Source organism: Euleptes europaea, chromosome 4, assembly GCF_029931775.1.
Source record: "Euleptes europaea isolate rEulEur1 chromosome 4, rEulEur1.hap1, whole genome shotgun sequence".
Classification (NCBI taxonomy): domain Eukaryota; kingdom Metazoa; phylum Chordata; class Lepidosauria; order Squamata; family Sphaerodactylidae; genus Euleptes; species Euleptes europaea.
In genome coordinates, this window is record NC_079315.1 from 57,291,466 (window position 1) to 57,306,636 (window position 15,171).

General features: G+C 43.5%; 1 protein-coding gene across 1 annotated transcript; it reads left to right on the plus strand.

The window, feature by feature from the left end:
• The first annotated feature begins 4,662 nt into the window (after nucleotides 1-4,662).
• CTSL (cathepsin L) lies at nucleotides 4,663-12,385 on the plus strand. Its single transcript, XM_056847924.1, has 7 exons — nucleotides 4,663-4,810; nucleotides 5,883-6,005; nucleotides 6,087-6,242; nucleotides 7,212-7,436; nucleotides 8,470-8,638; nucleotides 11,179-11,296; nucleotides 12,258-12,385. Exons 1-7 carry the CDS (start codon nucleotides 4,685-4,687, stop codon nucleotides 12,355-12,357), a joined length of 1,017 nt encoding a protein of 338 aa, XP_056703902.1. The 5' UTR covers nucleotides 4,663-4,684; the 3' UTR covers nucleotides 12,358-12,385.
• Nucleotides 12,386-15,171: the final 2,786 nt, after the last annotated feature.

The window sequence follows — 15,171 nt, forward strand, 5'->3', positions numbered from 1 at the left end:
CTATGTGTGTGTGTAAAGTGCCGTCAAGTCGCAGCTGACTTATGGCAACCCCTTAAGGGGTTTTCATGGCAAGGGACTAACAGAGGTGGTTTGCCAATGCCCTCCTCTGCACAGCAACCCTGGTACTCCTTGGTGGTCTCCCATCCAAATACTAACCAGGGCTGACCATGCTTAGCTTCCGAGATCGGGCTGTACCATGCTGCCTTCCCTCCTTGAAAACCAGAAAGAAAGAAAGAAAGAAAGAGAAAGAATAATGTCGTGATGTGCTTATAACTTATCTAAGAGAATAATTTAGGGAGAAAATATGTCTCTTTCCCTCATAGACAGAGTGGTCACAACTAACATCTGTTGGAACTAAATCTGGAGTAATGTCAGGTTGCATTCCTATGCATGTTTACTTGGAAGCAAATCCCATTGGCATAAATGTGATTTATATCTGAATAAAGATGCATAGCCTTGGGCTGCCTGGCCAAGAGTGGAAACCCTTGCAGAGCAAGTATAAATTCAGTCATGATTAACTTCAACAGGATAGAGGAGAAATTCCAGAAAGTGAAACACGGTTGTCATTTTGACTTCCTTTACATCGCTTCCCCATTTTCACTGTGGGAAATCCAAGGGTGCGACAGTAGCGCTGAAAATGTGCGTTTCCGTGAAAGCAGCAAGACATGTTGAAGCATAGCAGCAGTGATTTGTTTTCAGAGCAGGGAGGATGGCTGCTTTCATCGTGACTGGGGCCCAGAGGCTGGAGGCGGCTATAAACGGTCGATCTGAAATATTTGTGGCTGATGAACTGAGCTGTAAGGAAACCCTAATACTTCCAGGAGGCCTTGCTTGTTCGTTCTGCCACTCTCCTGGATGCTGAGGTGCGGGCGTGCTTGAAAGCTTGCCCTCGTATCTGGTTTCGAAGAAGCGACGTGCAAGCCAGGGCAGCATCCTCGTCCCCGGCTGCCCCCCACCCCCCGTCCCAGTATGCAACATGGCGTTTTGCACCCCACGCCACGCGACCCCGACCCCTCCCCGGGCATCGCCAGAATCACGGGACCGCCAGTCACGACCTCTTGGCGGGATTAGCCCTCGCCCCGCCTCGGCGCCCTCCAGCCAATCCCAGCGCGGGAGGGAGGGGCCGAGCCCGGCAACCCGGGCTGATTTATAGCAAAGCCCCAGGGCAGGAGCCAGGTCGAGGGAGCGCTGCGGGAAGGTGAGTCAAGGGCTCGAGGGGACGGGGCCGGGACGGGGCCGGGGCCCCGCCGGTCGTTCTGCAGTGGCCAGCACGGGCGGAGGGAGGGTCGTGGCGTGCTGGGGCGGGTTTTTTTCTCTTCCCCTCCCCGCTTGGGATTGGGGGCGCCTCCGCCCGTCGTGTGGCCTCCTTGAGCCCCTCTGGTCGAAGAAGCCTCTCCGCCGAGCGTCTGGACAGCAAATAACGAACCCAGCGCCTAAACACCGACGGCAAAGGGTCGTCCCGCCTCAGGCTCTGCATGGCGCAGACCCCCACTCGGGAGTGGGGGTCTGAGCCATGCAGAGCCTGAGGCGGGGCGACGCTTTGCCGTCGGTGTTTAGGCGCTGGGTTCGTTATTTGCTTTGCTTTTCGTGGAGGGGGGGGGATGATTCTGTTTCTGAGAGGCTCAGTGCCGGCCGGTGGCAGTTCCTCGCCTGAGATGTTTTGTTTTTGTTTTCCTTTTCCCTGCCGTTTTGCAATTGGGTTGATCCTCAAGCCGGCCGTTTTTTTTTAATTATTATTATTATTATTTTTCAAACTGGTTCACATTCTATTGTATCATTCCATTCCTATAGTATATACTATAAACAATTTCTACCTTATCACTAAACAAATATATATAGTTGTCTTCCCCTCTCCCCCCTCTGTCCGTTTGATATTATGATATATGATATTATGTGTCTCTTTGTATTTGATAATTCCCAGTGGGTCGCCGTGTCCGTCTGCAGTAGTAGAAAAGGGCAAGAGTCCAGGAGCACTTTCAAGACTTAACAGAAATATTTTCTGGCAGGGTAGGAGCTTTCGTGAGCCACAGTATATGAAGAGGTGAGCTGTGGCTCACGAAAGCTCCTACCCTACCAGAAAATATTTCTGTTAGTCTTGAAGGTGCTCCTGGACTCTCTTGCCCTTTTGTATTTGATGTCTGATTCATTAGAATAAACCACATTTATCATTCTCTTGAAATCTACTCTTTAACTTTGTTATCTTAATTACTTCAAAAAAAATTGAATTCGATCAAAAGCTGTCCCTTAACGTTTCCCAAATTAAATTCATTGACACAGTATGTTGTCCGTGCCTCCCATTCTCCCACAAAAGCCGGCCGCTTTTTCACCATCCCAGCGCTGCAGTTTTTTCTCTGTGCCCGCCCCCCCCCCCGTTTTAAAAACAACATTGGTTAGTTTTGGCCCGAGGGAGTCTGCGGCCGACCTTTGCTTCGTCCGCTCCAGCCAAGCAGGAGCAGCGATGCTTCTCTGCCCCCCTCCCCAATCGACACCGGGTCAGCGCCCAAGCAGTTTGTTGACACCGGCCCAGACGAGCTCCGGATCAGCTGTAGGGGGGTCACGTGCTTATCCCTCCTCCTCCTCCTCCTCCTCTTCCCTTGGAGCGTCACGTGCTCCGCTGCGCGCCCTCGCGCTCCGCATCCCCAGCGCAGCCTCGGAGTTAGGGCAGCGGAAATGATTCCAGGAAAACGCCTGATGAGTCATGCCGATGGCCTGAGAGATTGTGCAAAGCTCCAGCCGTCCAGTTCCCGGAGTGATTTTTGTTGTTTGTGTCATTGCAATAGCCCTGCGAGGAAAGAACTCTTCTTTAGCAGGTAACATATACAAAAACAAAAAACAAAACAGATGGCTCATTAATGAGAAACCTTATTTTGAAAGGCGAAATCTAATTTAAAGCCCCGCCCAGTTTGTGGCTGATAAGCTGCCGCTTCTGGATCTAGATGATTTGTTTACATTGTTCTAACCTTGTCAGAAATGCTCAACTGCAACAATTCTAGGTTACTATGTAGGCACCCCATGTTTCGATTTTATGCCAGTAAAGGAGATTGTTTTGTAATTTATTTCCATGCTGATGTCAGTGCGCGTAGTTGTTTCGCGTTGTATGTTCATCTCGTTTAATTAAACCAGTTGGGATGGTTAGTAGATTGCCGTCCTGTGGACATCAACTGGGAAATAAGGATTGGGCAAGGATTGTTTGAATTTGGCCTGTGTTATAGCTGGCAAAACTGGGAGACCAGTGTTTAGCTTTTTATAGGATTAAATGTGGTCCTGTCATTGGCAATCCCCTCAAGGATAGACTCTGGTTCCTGTTTTCTGTCTGAAGAGGAAATAAATCTAAAATAAGTTGAATTAAGAACTAAAGAAGGTTAAGATAATATAAATATAGGTTCAATAATGTTATAAATGTACATAAAAAAGACATGTCTAGTCAGGGTCAGTAATGGTCCTTTTTATTTATGTACACTTGTGAGGCTACTGTTTGAGCCAAGACATTTTTAAAGCAATATTGTAATAAATATATATTTTCCAATATTTGTTTATGCTTTTAACCTATAAATATTGAGCCCATGTTTATATTGTCTTAACCTTTTTGGTTCTTAATCCATTTTTCTGCCTACTATCAAGTTAAGGAATAGATTATATTATCTCTTCTTTGCCTCTGTATTGCAAATGAGGTTGCAGGAAGCATAGTTGTTCTGCCTTATACAGTTACAGCAGAACATTTTCTATGGATAAACTATAACAGCTGTTCCTTGTCTTCTCCCCATCTTATAGACCTCTTGGCACTTTTCAGAGGTGTGTTATTTTTCTTGTGCTCTTTTTCAATTCTTTGTGTATTTTGTTGAAGGCTTTCTGGAATAAATGTTAAGATTTATGTAGCAAGTCAATATATTAGTCCATAGTAGAGTAAAGGTAGTCCCTGTGCATGCACCAGGTCATTGCTGACCCATGGGGTGACGTCACATCCCGACGTTTACTAGGCAGACTATGTTTATGGGGTGGTTTGCCATTGCCTTCCCCAATCAACTACACTTTACCCCCAGCAAGCTGGGTACTCATTTTACTGACCATGGAAGGCTGAGTCAACCTTGAGCTTGCTACCGGAAACCGACTTCTGTCGGGATTGAACTCAGGTTGTGAGCAGAGCTTTTGACTGCAGTACTGCAGTTTACCACTCTTCGCCACAGGGCTGGTGATAGTCCATAGTAGTTGTGCATATATGCAGTAGGGGCATTGCTGGCCATCGGTCTGCGTTTAACTTTTCAAGCCGGGCTCCCATTTTAATAAGTTGTTTTGTTTTCTCAGACACTCTTTGAGGATTAAAGTTTCTTTGTGTTTTAATCCTCTGTTGAGAAGACAGTAACAGGCATTTGCTTGTATTGAGATGGGGGTCATGGCAAATCTTTGGAAAGGAAACTTCACCCAAGTAGTTGGAAAAGTGTAATCAGTCTGTTCCTGAGTTGTCTGTTTTGTTCAAGCATTCCAGAGAAAAGAAGACCAACTGCTTTGGTCAAGTTACAGTTGGTCAGTGGTAAGTATTATGACCAGCATTTAAACCCATGGTAAACTGTCTGTGTGAAGATGACAAACAGATGTTGACTTCACCTAATCCATTTGTACCTCTGTATGAGCACTGCCACAATCTCATGTCTAACCAACCCCCTTTTTTTTCTTTTAAAGTTTCAACATGAAGCTGTATCTGTGCCTATTGGTCCTAAGTTGGAGTACATGCTTTGCCGCACCAGGCCTAGATCCTGCTTTGGATGATCACTGGCAACTGTGGAAGACATGGCATAGCAAAAAATACCATGAGGTGAGCATCTGTGGCAGCGATGTGCTGCTAGACGTGATTTGGCATGTCATAACACACATTCCAGAATGGTGTTCTGGCAAACATTTTGAGTGACTCACAAGAAGTTCTGAAAGATGTGCTGTTAGAACTTTTTGCTGTAATATGTACCAAAGCCATCCCTAAGAGATTCATCCTGTCAGTGTAAAAGCCATCAAGATTGGTCGTCTTCCTCCCCCCCCCCCACCTTAGTAACAATGGCAGACATCCCTGTGACTGGAGAGCTACTAGAATAATGGACAATAAGCACACAAGTGGTGGGTCTAGATACTTGCCCAGCTTCAAAGTTTTTGAGGATGATATAAGTGAATTGATATTCTTCTTCTCCTGTGTTTTTGCTGATTGAGGAATTTGTTCCATATTTAGAACAGTGTACAGTTAGTGCACGTTTTAGGCCTTCATGGAGGCATCTTAAATCCTCTTTGAAACAAATGGTGCTTCAAGTAGTTATGGCTAGAATCAAGGTGCCTTTTTATAGCCATAGTAGAAGTTTGTCAGATCTGTGCCCAATATGAATTTTTGATCAAACCATTTGATTTAGCTTTGGAAGCAGATAGTTAATATGAAATGGGAAGTTATTAGAAACCATATAGCAGCAGTGTGTTAGGAACAGCAGAGAGGTTTGCTGTTTATGTTTTTTATAGATCAGACATTGCACCAGATCTTAATTAATAGCAGCTTCATTCATTCTTGCTGGTCTCATATCCAAGTACTAACTGTGGCTAACCATGCTTAGCTTCCAAGTTCTGATGAGATCAAGCAGGTCTGGACTATTAGACTACTCCAGAAGCAGACACATCATAGAAACTGAACTGCAGAAGACAAAAACGTATGAGCAGTTCTAAACTATGGTTTGCACTGCTTTTGTATGTGGCGTATTAATAAATGACTGACTGGTTTGCACTGTATGTTTGCAGGCTCTAACCATGGACTAAGTTCTAAGCTAGTTGGTAGAAACCATAGTTGATGGGATGTTTGAATTGAATCCATGTTTGTATTGGCTGGTGAAGACTAAATTCTGTCTTAACCCTTGTAGAAGGAGGAAGGATGGAGGAGACTGGTATGGGAGAAGAACCTAAAAATGATTGAATTGCACAACCTTGACCACAGCATGGGAAAACACAGCTACAGACTGGGAATGAATCACTTTGGAGACATGGTATGTGTGAGCAATGCTGCAGTACTACCTGTATGAGTAGTGATATAGATGGGCCTGCTGATGTGTTTCCTCTTCCTTCAGACTAATGAAGAGTTCAGGCAGGTGATGAATGGATTCAAAAACAACAAATCAAAAAGAAGGTATACAGGATCACAGTTTCTTGAACCAAACTTCTTTGAGGCACCAAGATCTGTTGACTGGAGAGAGAAGGGATATGTAACTCCTGTGAAGGATCAGGTATGTGTGTTATCTTTATATTTGGGAACAAGTAATTACAAGAAATAGCTTAGGGTGTGGGTGTGTTAAATGAATTAGAAGCAGCCCTATCTCCCTAGTTCTGATGAAATTACCAAAGCCTCTGTCCTGTTTACCCCTACAAAGATGATAATGCAGTATGGTATATTTTATATAGTGTTGTATACTGTGGTACCTTAAACAGGAGTTTACTGTGTTCTGTTACGTACGCATCTTTTCTACTGCAAGACCTGGCAAGAAGTGTTTTTTTAATTTCAGCATTGCGATAAAGTAATCACTAGAGGTCCCCCCCCCCCCCCGGCCTTAAACTGCTGCTGTCACTCTTGCTGGGAGTTGGTGACAGAGTACACTGCTTTGACTGCTAAGGTTGCCAGTTATTTTGTTACTTTTGCTCTTAAGCAGTTCGCTGTGTCATCCTTGGAGTCAGTCAACTGCAAGCAAAGTGATGCCACCTTCTGCCTGTAGCTTTAAGAGGCAGAGTAAAACAGGGTTCTGAGGATTCAGAAAATATGAGCTCATGGTGTTCCCAAAAGTGGCTCGAGAGGAGGAAAGGAATAGAAAGATAAGCATTAGTGGTGCTTGTTATTTACTTAGGAAAAGGCATCAAGCGTCCAAAGCACTTCAGTTGGGACTTACCGCTCTGCTAATGTGAATTAGGCCAGCATTACTTCCTCTCGTATTACAGAGCTGAAAACAAGTGAATGGCTTACAGTAAGCAATGGCGGGGCTGATGGCAGGTGCCCAACATTCTGGCCATGTTCTGAACCACTCTGCTCATGAATATGTGAAGCTGCCTTATGGTTCATTCTTACTGGTAGCAGCTCTTTAGGGACTTGGGGCAAGAGCTTCCATATTGCCTACTAGCTGGTCCTTTAACTGGACTGTCCTGTGCCTTATCCCTACAAGCAACTGCCTTACACAGGTCTGTTTCTCCCCCCATCTTAACCTCAGGGAACGTGTGGCTCTTGCTGGGCTTTCAGCACAACTGGGGCCCTTGAAGGACAACACTTCCGCAAAACTGGCAAGCTGGTTTCTCTCAGTGAGCAAAACCTCATTGACTGCTCTCGGCCTGAAGGAAATGAGGGGTGCAACGGGGGCCTCATGGATCACGCTTTCCAGTACATAGAAGACAATGGAGGCATTGACTCAGAGGAATCCTACCCATACATTGCAAAGGTAAAATGACTTCTTAATTGACTGGTGATTTAATCCTTACCTGTTCTTCCTTAAAATTCTTTAGTATTATCTATCAGATAAACTATGTAGAAGTGGATTCATGATACCAGAGTCAAATCACATTTAGAAACTCCAACAAGCAGAATTTCTTTGAATGAAAGAGGTTTATTGCATTCCCTGTTGAGATGCCAGGGCAAAAGTTTTATGACCAACACTTAACCTTGCACCTGAAGATCAAAACCTATCTGCAGCTTGGCAGTGAATAAATACAGAGTGGTGTTCTGTTTACTAACGGATGGATAGATTGTGGTAATCTATGAATGCACGTTCAACCATGATCATGCTTTGATCATGTGAAAATTGTGGCTGTCCTAATTCATATGCTGCCCTGAGGCTTTGTTCTGCTTATGACAACAGTGCATTTGTCAAGCAGAAAATGCATGCAATGCAGTGATGAACTTTAGAGATCTGAAAGGTTTGGGTAGAATCCACGTGGCACTGGGACACTTGATAAGTTTGAGAACCAAGTAGCATGGGTGCTTTCATAAACTTTCCCCGTTGAGTAAAATGAGCAGATTGCTCCTGCTGCCTTAGGTGGATGGGTGTCCATTCTTCAGAATTGGAGCTGCTGTGCCTCCTTCATCCCCATCTCGGAGAAAATTAGGAACAGTGTATTTTTGAGAGCCAGCAAAGTGTAGTCACTATAGCTTTGGACTAGGCTCCGGGAAACCCAGTTTCAGATCCCCACTCTACTATGGGAAGCTTGTTGGGTGAACTTGGCTGGTCGCTCTTAGTCTGCTAAAGATAAAATCAACAAGGAGAAGTTGTAAGACAGTTTTGATCCCCATTGGGCAGAAAATGAGTGTAAAAATGAAGTAAATAAAACTTTGGGTAGAATAAGGCTGCATAGAGATGCTGAGCTTAATAGTATTGTACTTTTTTATTAGGGCAATATTTTGCTTGATGAACTAGCTTAATGTTCTTCACGTCAAAACCTGGCATCTGACCCCCTAATGTTCCCTCTCACCCTCAGGATGATGAAGATTGCTTGTATAAGGCTGAATACAATGCTGCTAATGACACTGGCTACGTTGACGTCCCAGAAGGGCATGAAAGGGCCCTCATGAAGGCAGTCGCTGCTGTGGGCCCCATCTCTGTGGCTATTGATGCTGGTCACTCCTCTTTCCAGTTCTATGAATCGGGTAAGAATTTATCCAGATCTGTGAGAGTGTCTTTTTTTTTTTAAATTAATTGAACCAAATGAGGCATTTTGCATTTGTGTTGTTCTTTCATAGAAAGGAGTGACCCTTAAAAACCACTAAGTTGACGACCCTTCTTTTGATTATCCCCATGTGTGGTGCTTCAGTCCAACCTTTCATGGACTAAATATATTCAGGATGACAAACAAAAACCTGAATTAACATTGCTAGCACTAAGGAAATTTGCCCCTTTCCCTAAGGGGCTCAGTACATACCAGCACTCCTGAAAGTTTACAGGATGTGTACAATACCACAAATGCCCTATGCTTCACCAGTTTGGTTTTCAGGTCCAGTTAAACGATTTGACAAGCTTCAGATGACCTTTCCCCCCCATAAAATCCTCCCTCTGCCTCTGTATAACCTCCTCAGTCATACAGCTTGAAATGGACCTTCGAAACATTTCCATCTTGATATAGAAAGCCATTATTAACTACAAGTTTAGGCTGCTCAGCGCCGAAGAACTGGTATTTACTCAAGTATTAACCCACCAGCACCCTTGCTCCTCCTGGAACAAAGCTGTGGATTACAAAATTACTCATCTCTTGAAGGGGGAGCGCTAATTATCAAGAAACCTCTCAAGACAGGACTGGAACTTTTTGCTTAAAGATTATGGAAGGAAATATTCCCCGCTTTATGCAGGAATCAAATACCCAGCCAAATTTGAATGCCCACACTACTTTTGTATGCTGACTATTCCCAAACTGAGGCAGTCATACATGATGCAATGCATTGCTTACAGATCAGATGATAAAGGTTGTTCCCTTACCAATGTCTCTGCAATTGTCCCTTACTGGTGGCTTAATTTATTGTTTATTGCCCAAAACATGCCACAGCCAAGGAGAGATTTCTTGCAAAGAGGATACTAAAATACTTGGCTACATCAGAGGTTCACAAACTAAGGTTATTTTAAGTGGCTACAGCAAAAATTGTGCAGTTGATGTGGCTTAACTTAGTTTTGCTGTTTCTGTTAACTTTTTTCGGTGTATGGTCTATTAAACTCTCCTCAAGTAGATTACCCCTGTGGATACTTCTGGTACATTAAGAACAGCTAGTGAGGGCCCCATGTGGGAGGGGCATAGCTGACCAAAGAATGGGAACTGGGTCAGCTGCAAAATACCAGGCGGTTCCAAGCCAAATGTCATCCAGTGATGGAGGCAGCCGCTTCTGAGCAGGTGCTCCCAAAGATCCCTCCTGTTCAGTGTGTGTGTGTGTGTGTAAAGTGCCTTCAAGTCGCAGCTGACCTATGGCAACCCCTTTTGGGGGGTTTTCATGGCAAGAGACTAACAGAGGTGGTTTGCCAGTGCCTTCCTCTGCACAGCAACCCTGGTATTCCTTGGTGGTCTCCAGGGTATTGCCTGGTAAATCCCCATAACCTCAACCTTCAGTAGTCATCGCTACATGGTGGGCTCATTATTCAGAAATAAACTTCTTTGTGTTCCAGAGAGCATCAATTTGCTATAGATGATAATTCCTGGGTTCTTCTGAAGCACTTCCTGCTCTAGTGAAGTGGAGGAAAGATAAGATTGGCTTGAAGTTTTGGAGAAGGAGGAAGTGGGAACCAGAAAACACATTGGGAATAACTGCTCTGTGTGGGAGGGGCTTTAAAACATGTTACCTCTGGGGGAAAATACATATCTCCGGCCATTCAAGGCTCTGCAGACATTTGGCTTACTGGACAACTGTTATTTGTAGATGTCAGAAACCCTCCTTCATCCCAGAGTGAATCTCATGGAGCGGGGTGAAGGGGGATAGGTTGTGGTTTTTTGTTTTGTTTTTTTGCAAAAGCTTCATTGCAAATGAGAACAGACCTGCCCCCTCCTCTTCATTCCCATCCAGTAGCATGCATAGAACAGCAACAGGCATTTGTGTTCTTGCCTTCTAAAGTGAAACAAGACACTATCCCTTTCCTAAGTTCTGTGTGAACTGTTGGACTGGGAGGAACAAGTTATTGGGACAGTTTTAGAAAGTGCATGGGTTTCTTGATACAACATTTCCTTCCATGGAGCCCGTATGAGGAGCTCAATCTTTCCTGTCCCTCACTTTCTGTTGGTTGTGAGCTTGCCGTTATTGAGCTGGTGAGGGTTTTGTGAAGCCTCTGTTTCTATTTATTACCCTGGGCAGAATGATTGGGTGCCTATACTTCTTGCATTTATTCTTGTTCACATGTTACAGAGAACACATGTACATCCTACATGTATGTGCTTTCATCTTTGTAAGAAGCCAACACACCAGGGACCAATACCTAGATAAATGGCAAGTTCAATTGAACATTCAGCTGTCTGTGCATTTAATGTAATGTAAGCACTAATTAACACACATATAATCTGCACTGTACACTGGTTATACATGCGTTCACTGTAATTTGTGAACAGGGTTTTTGTGAATATCCAGTGTGGGACTAGGTGGTTTGAACATAGTATACAATGGGAGAAGTGTTCTATTTTCTCCCTCACTGAAAATAGATAAAAAATTTCTATTTCTAGGTATTTATTATGAGCCACAATGCAGTAGTGAAGAGCTGGATCATGGCGTTCTTGTAGTTGGGTATGGCTTTGAAACTGCAGATGAAGATGGAAAGAAGTACTGGATTGTTAAAAACAGGTATTTAGAGTGTTTGCTCCGTTGCTTTTATGGCAATGTTTAGATTTAGGGTGATCCCCTGCCCCTACTGCCCTGCACAGCAGTTTGAAATAGTGGAAGCAGGGAAAAGCTTTCGCATTTAGGACTGCTGATTGTATTAAAGGAAGGCCTAAAATAGGTATGTGTGGTTAGATAGACGAGTGAACCTTTTTTGTGGGCTAATAGCTTTGCAAATAATTTTAAGATCAATTTTGGCCAACATTATGTTCATCTTTGTGTGGGGTAAGGGATTTGGACACAAACTCCTGTGTCTTGCTAACCATAGCTGAATATTGGGGGCTGCTCAGGGCCAGATTTAGGTTTGATGAGGCCCTAAGCTATTGAAGGTAATGGGGCCCTTTATATGTCTAGCTGTCCTTTGTCAACAACAAATTGTCGCTGTTTTTTGTGTTGAATATAAGCTATATGGTAATTTATGGACCTAATAGGTATCTAAAGCCATTTGCTGTATGTAGGTTTGATTTTATTTATTTTTTATATTTTGGAAATGTACATCCAGTTTTTTTTTGGGGGGGGCAAGAGTGGGGCCCTAAGCTATAGCTTAGGAGGGGCAGTATATGTGTCAGGACACATAGCCATATGCAACACATTAGACGTTGGCAGGTCAAAAAGTCCTTTGCATTCTGTCTGTGCTGTAACTTTTTGGTGAGGATATATAAACTGGAAGGTTTATATTGTTGGCACTGTGAACTTGCTTTAAGGGGTATAGGCTATCTTCCTGATGTAGTCTTTCCAGTTTTGTTGGGCAGTAAGAGAGAAGACCAATTGTTCAGCCATGTGAACTCTTAAGACTATATTCTAGAATCTCTACAAGAGGAGAGAATGTTTCAGACACTAGGAATGCATTATGTTAATAGTGAATAGATCTCAATGTAACTTCCCCAGATAATTGTTGTAATCACACTTTCCTGCATTCTTTCAGCTGGAGTGAAAAGTGGGGTGACAAAGGATATATCTACATGGCTAAAGACCGAAAAAACCACTGTGGGATAGCTACAGCGGCTAGCTATCCTCTAGTATAGTTATGCAGAAGAGCTGTTGGATCGCGCATTGCGATAGTCCCTCTTCTGGTCTAATCTGATGAAAAGAAAACACTGAAACATTTCTAGTTTGCTGGATTTGAACCAGACTTGCAGGTTTCCTGTGTTCCAGTACCAGGATGATTTTTCAACTGACTTAAACACATGTTGGTAATACATGTGGCTGTATCTGTTTCTTCCAAGATATGACTCTGTAATTTTTTTTACCTTGAACTCTGAAGTTTACTTGATGGCAGTATATTCATGTTTTAACTTAATGTAAGTGTTATGTATACTAGCTTGTAGCCTGAAAGATACTCTTTTTTTAAATTGTTTTTTAAATGGCAAACTTGCACAAGAAGGGGTTGTTTTTCAGAAATAAACACTGACATTTCAACATCCAGATGGGCTTTGTCTGTTATGCACTGCTTTCTCTTAAAGTTTCATTTCAATTTGTTTTGGTACAATGTTCCCCTTACCCCTAAACTGACCACAAGGGTATCTGAAAAGGAAATGGGGAAGGGAAAACAAAGATGGAGGGTAGGAATGGTGAAGAAACTTTTCCAAACATTTTAAAATAACACAAAGCTTAGTTAACTTTTTCTGTTACATATTTATTTCTGAGGTTATATTTATATCCCACCCTTCCACCAAAGTAGAGGGCAGTTCACAAGAAAGATTCAACATCAAACAGGTTTTAATAGTTCTTAATAGTTGATAATAGGTTTTATAGTTCATAATAGTTTAATAATTCATAATGAAAAATACAAACCAAAATGTCTCTCTAGCTGTGCCTGCACCAGCAACCCAAATAAAATCCAGAAACATTCATACTGTTATCATCCAGCTACCACTTTTGTTCAAAACCCATCCACAATAATTCAGCAAAATGACCTCTGAAATTGCAGGGCTTATATTACAGGCTTTTCTGAAAGGGCAAATAACTTCAGAGGTTAGCTGTGTTGGTCTGCAGTAAAAAAGCTAGATTTGAGTCCAGAAGCACTTTAGAAGCCAACAAGATGTTGGGGGTATGAGCAGTCAAGATGCTGAAGCTCCCTTTCAACAGATATCAGAAGAAGGAAGCTTTTGACTCTCAAAAACTTATACCCTGAAAATCTTGTCGGTCACTAAGATGCTACTGTCTCATCATAGGGTTTTCAAGGTAAAGGTTGGTCAGAAGTGGTTTACCAGTGCCTTTTTCTGCGCAGTACTAACCAGAGTTAGCCGTAGTGGCACTGCCATTGTCTACGAAAGATCTTCTGCCAGTGTCACCTTCCACTACTGCTGCTGCCCAGTAGCTAACCTACTGACGGCACTTAACACACACAAGAGTAGCAACTGGAAAAGAGGAATGAACAGCAAAAAGAGAACTGGTCAGCTGGTCTTGGGATGTATAACTCATGGCGACCCTATGAATGAAAGTCCTCCAAAATGTCCTATCTTTGACAGCCTTGCTCAGATCTTGCAAATTGAAGGCTGTGCCTTCTTTATTGAGTCAATCCATCTCTTGATGGGTCTTCCTCTTTTCCTGCTGCCCTCAACTTTTCCTATCATGACGGTCTTTTCCAGTGACTCTTGTCGTCTCATGACGTGACCTTAACGTGGTGAGGGGGTTGTGAGTGTCAGGGAAGCTGAGAGCAATACTGTAAGGGGTCTAGACTCTATCAAGAGACTAAACTCCTAGCAGAGTCACTCAAGACGGAATGGTCACAGCTCAGACACCAGACACCAGACGAAGATGCATCCACCCCCTAACCTTCAGGGATTCCTCTACCCCCATCCCCATTGGAACTGCCTGTTCTCTTCTGCGGATGTGGCCATTGATCCCTTAAGGGGGTGGAAGAAAAGCTTTTCCAGCTATTTCAAACACTTAGAGGAACTTAACTAAAAGTAAAAATTAAGCCAGTGTTTTAACTCAGAGTATAGCTATGCAGATAAAGTTGGAAATAGCTCCCACTGAATGCAATGGATAAAACAGACTAAAACTAGGGACATAGTTGACTCCCAACAGAGGGGAACACCAAACAATAGTGGTCAAGTTTCTTTACCACCTCAATGCTAGTTGTGTAAACTGCTATCAAGTTGCTAGTTACACCTTTGTTATTTTGATGAAAGTAAATGGCTGCCACAGCTATTACATACAAAGACACTTCCCCCTCCCCCTTTTCCTTCCTGCAATAAACAGACCTTCCTGCTACCCAGATTGCTGTCATGGCAGGCGTTTCACTATTAACAGCATCTTGTTGCTAGTGTTTTGATTACTGCTTAGTGCCTCTCACGCTTAGTTTGTGATGCTGTAGCATTATGCATATCAACCACCCTGTGTAAGGGCAGAGTTAAGATTCCCTGTTGTATGAGGGTAGTAGACTATGCCATCAACAAAGGTGGGGGGAAATCCTTTTTGTTGCGTGGGCTTAAAAGGGCATCTCTTAATAAAATGAAGGTCTGCTTGCATATAATGAAATTGTGATTGTTTCTGGAGGGGAGAGTGCAGGGAGGAAAAGACTTGGAATATTTGGAGTAGATAAATAATGGGAAGGAGAAGATGCCTAGCACTTTCCCCACCTGCTGCTTTCCTGCAGCTTCAGCATTGCTCACCATGGACTGCTGGTTGATTGGCTTGCTATGCTCCACCTCAGAGATTCAGTGTGAGTTTGGCGGGGCACCAGGCAAGGAGGGGAAGAGGAATGGCTGCCATAAGCCTCTAAGAGCTCACAACCCACTTGTGGGTCCTGAACCACAGGTTGAGAAACCCTGATTTATAATCTGTTTTTCTCACTTCGGCTCGAGGCAGATACACAGAGTGAGTCAACTCAA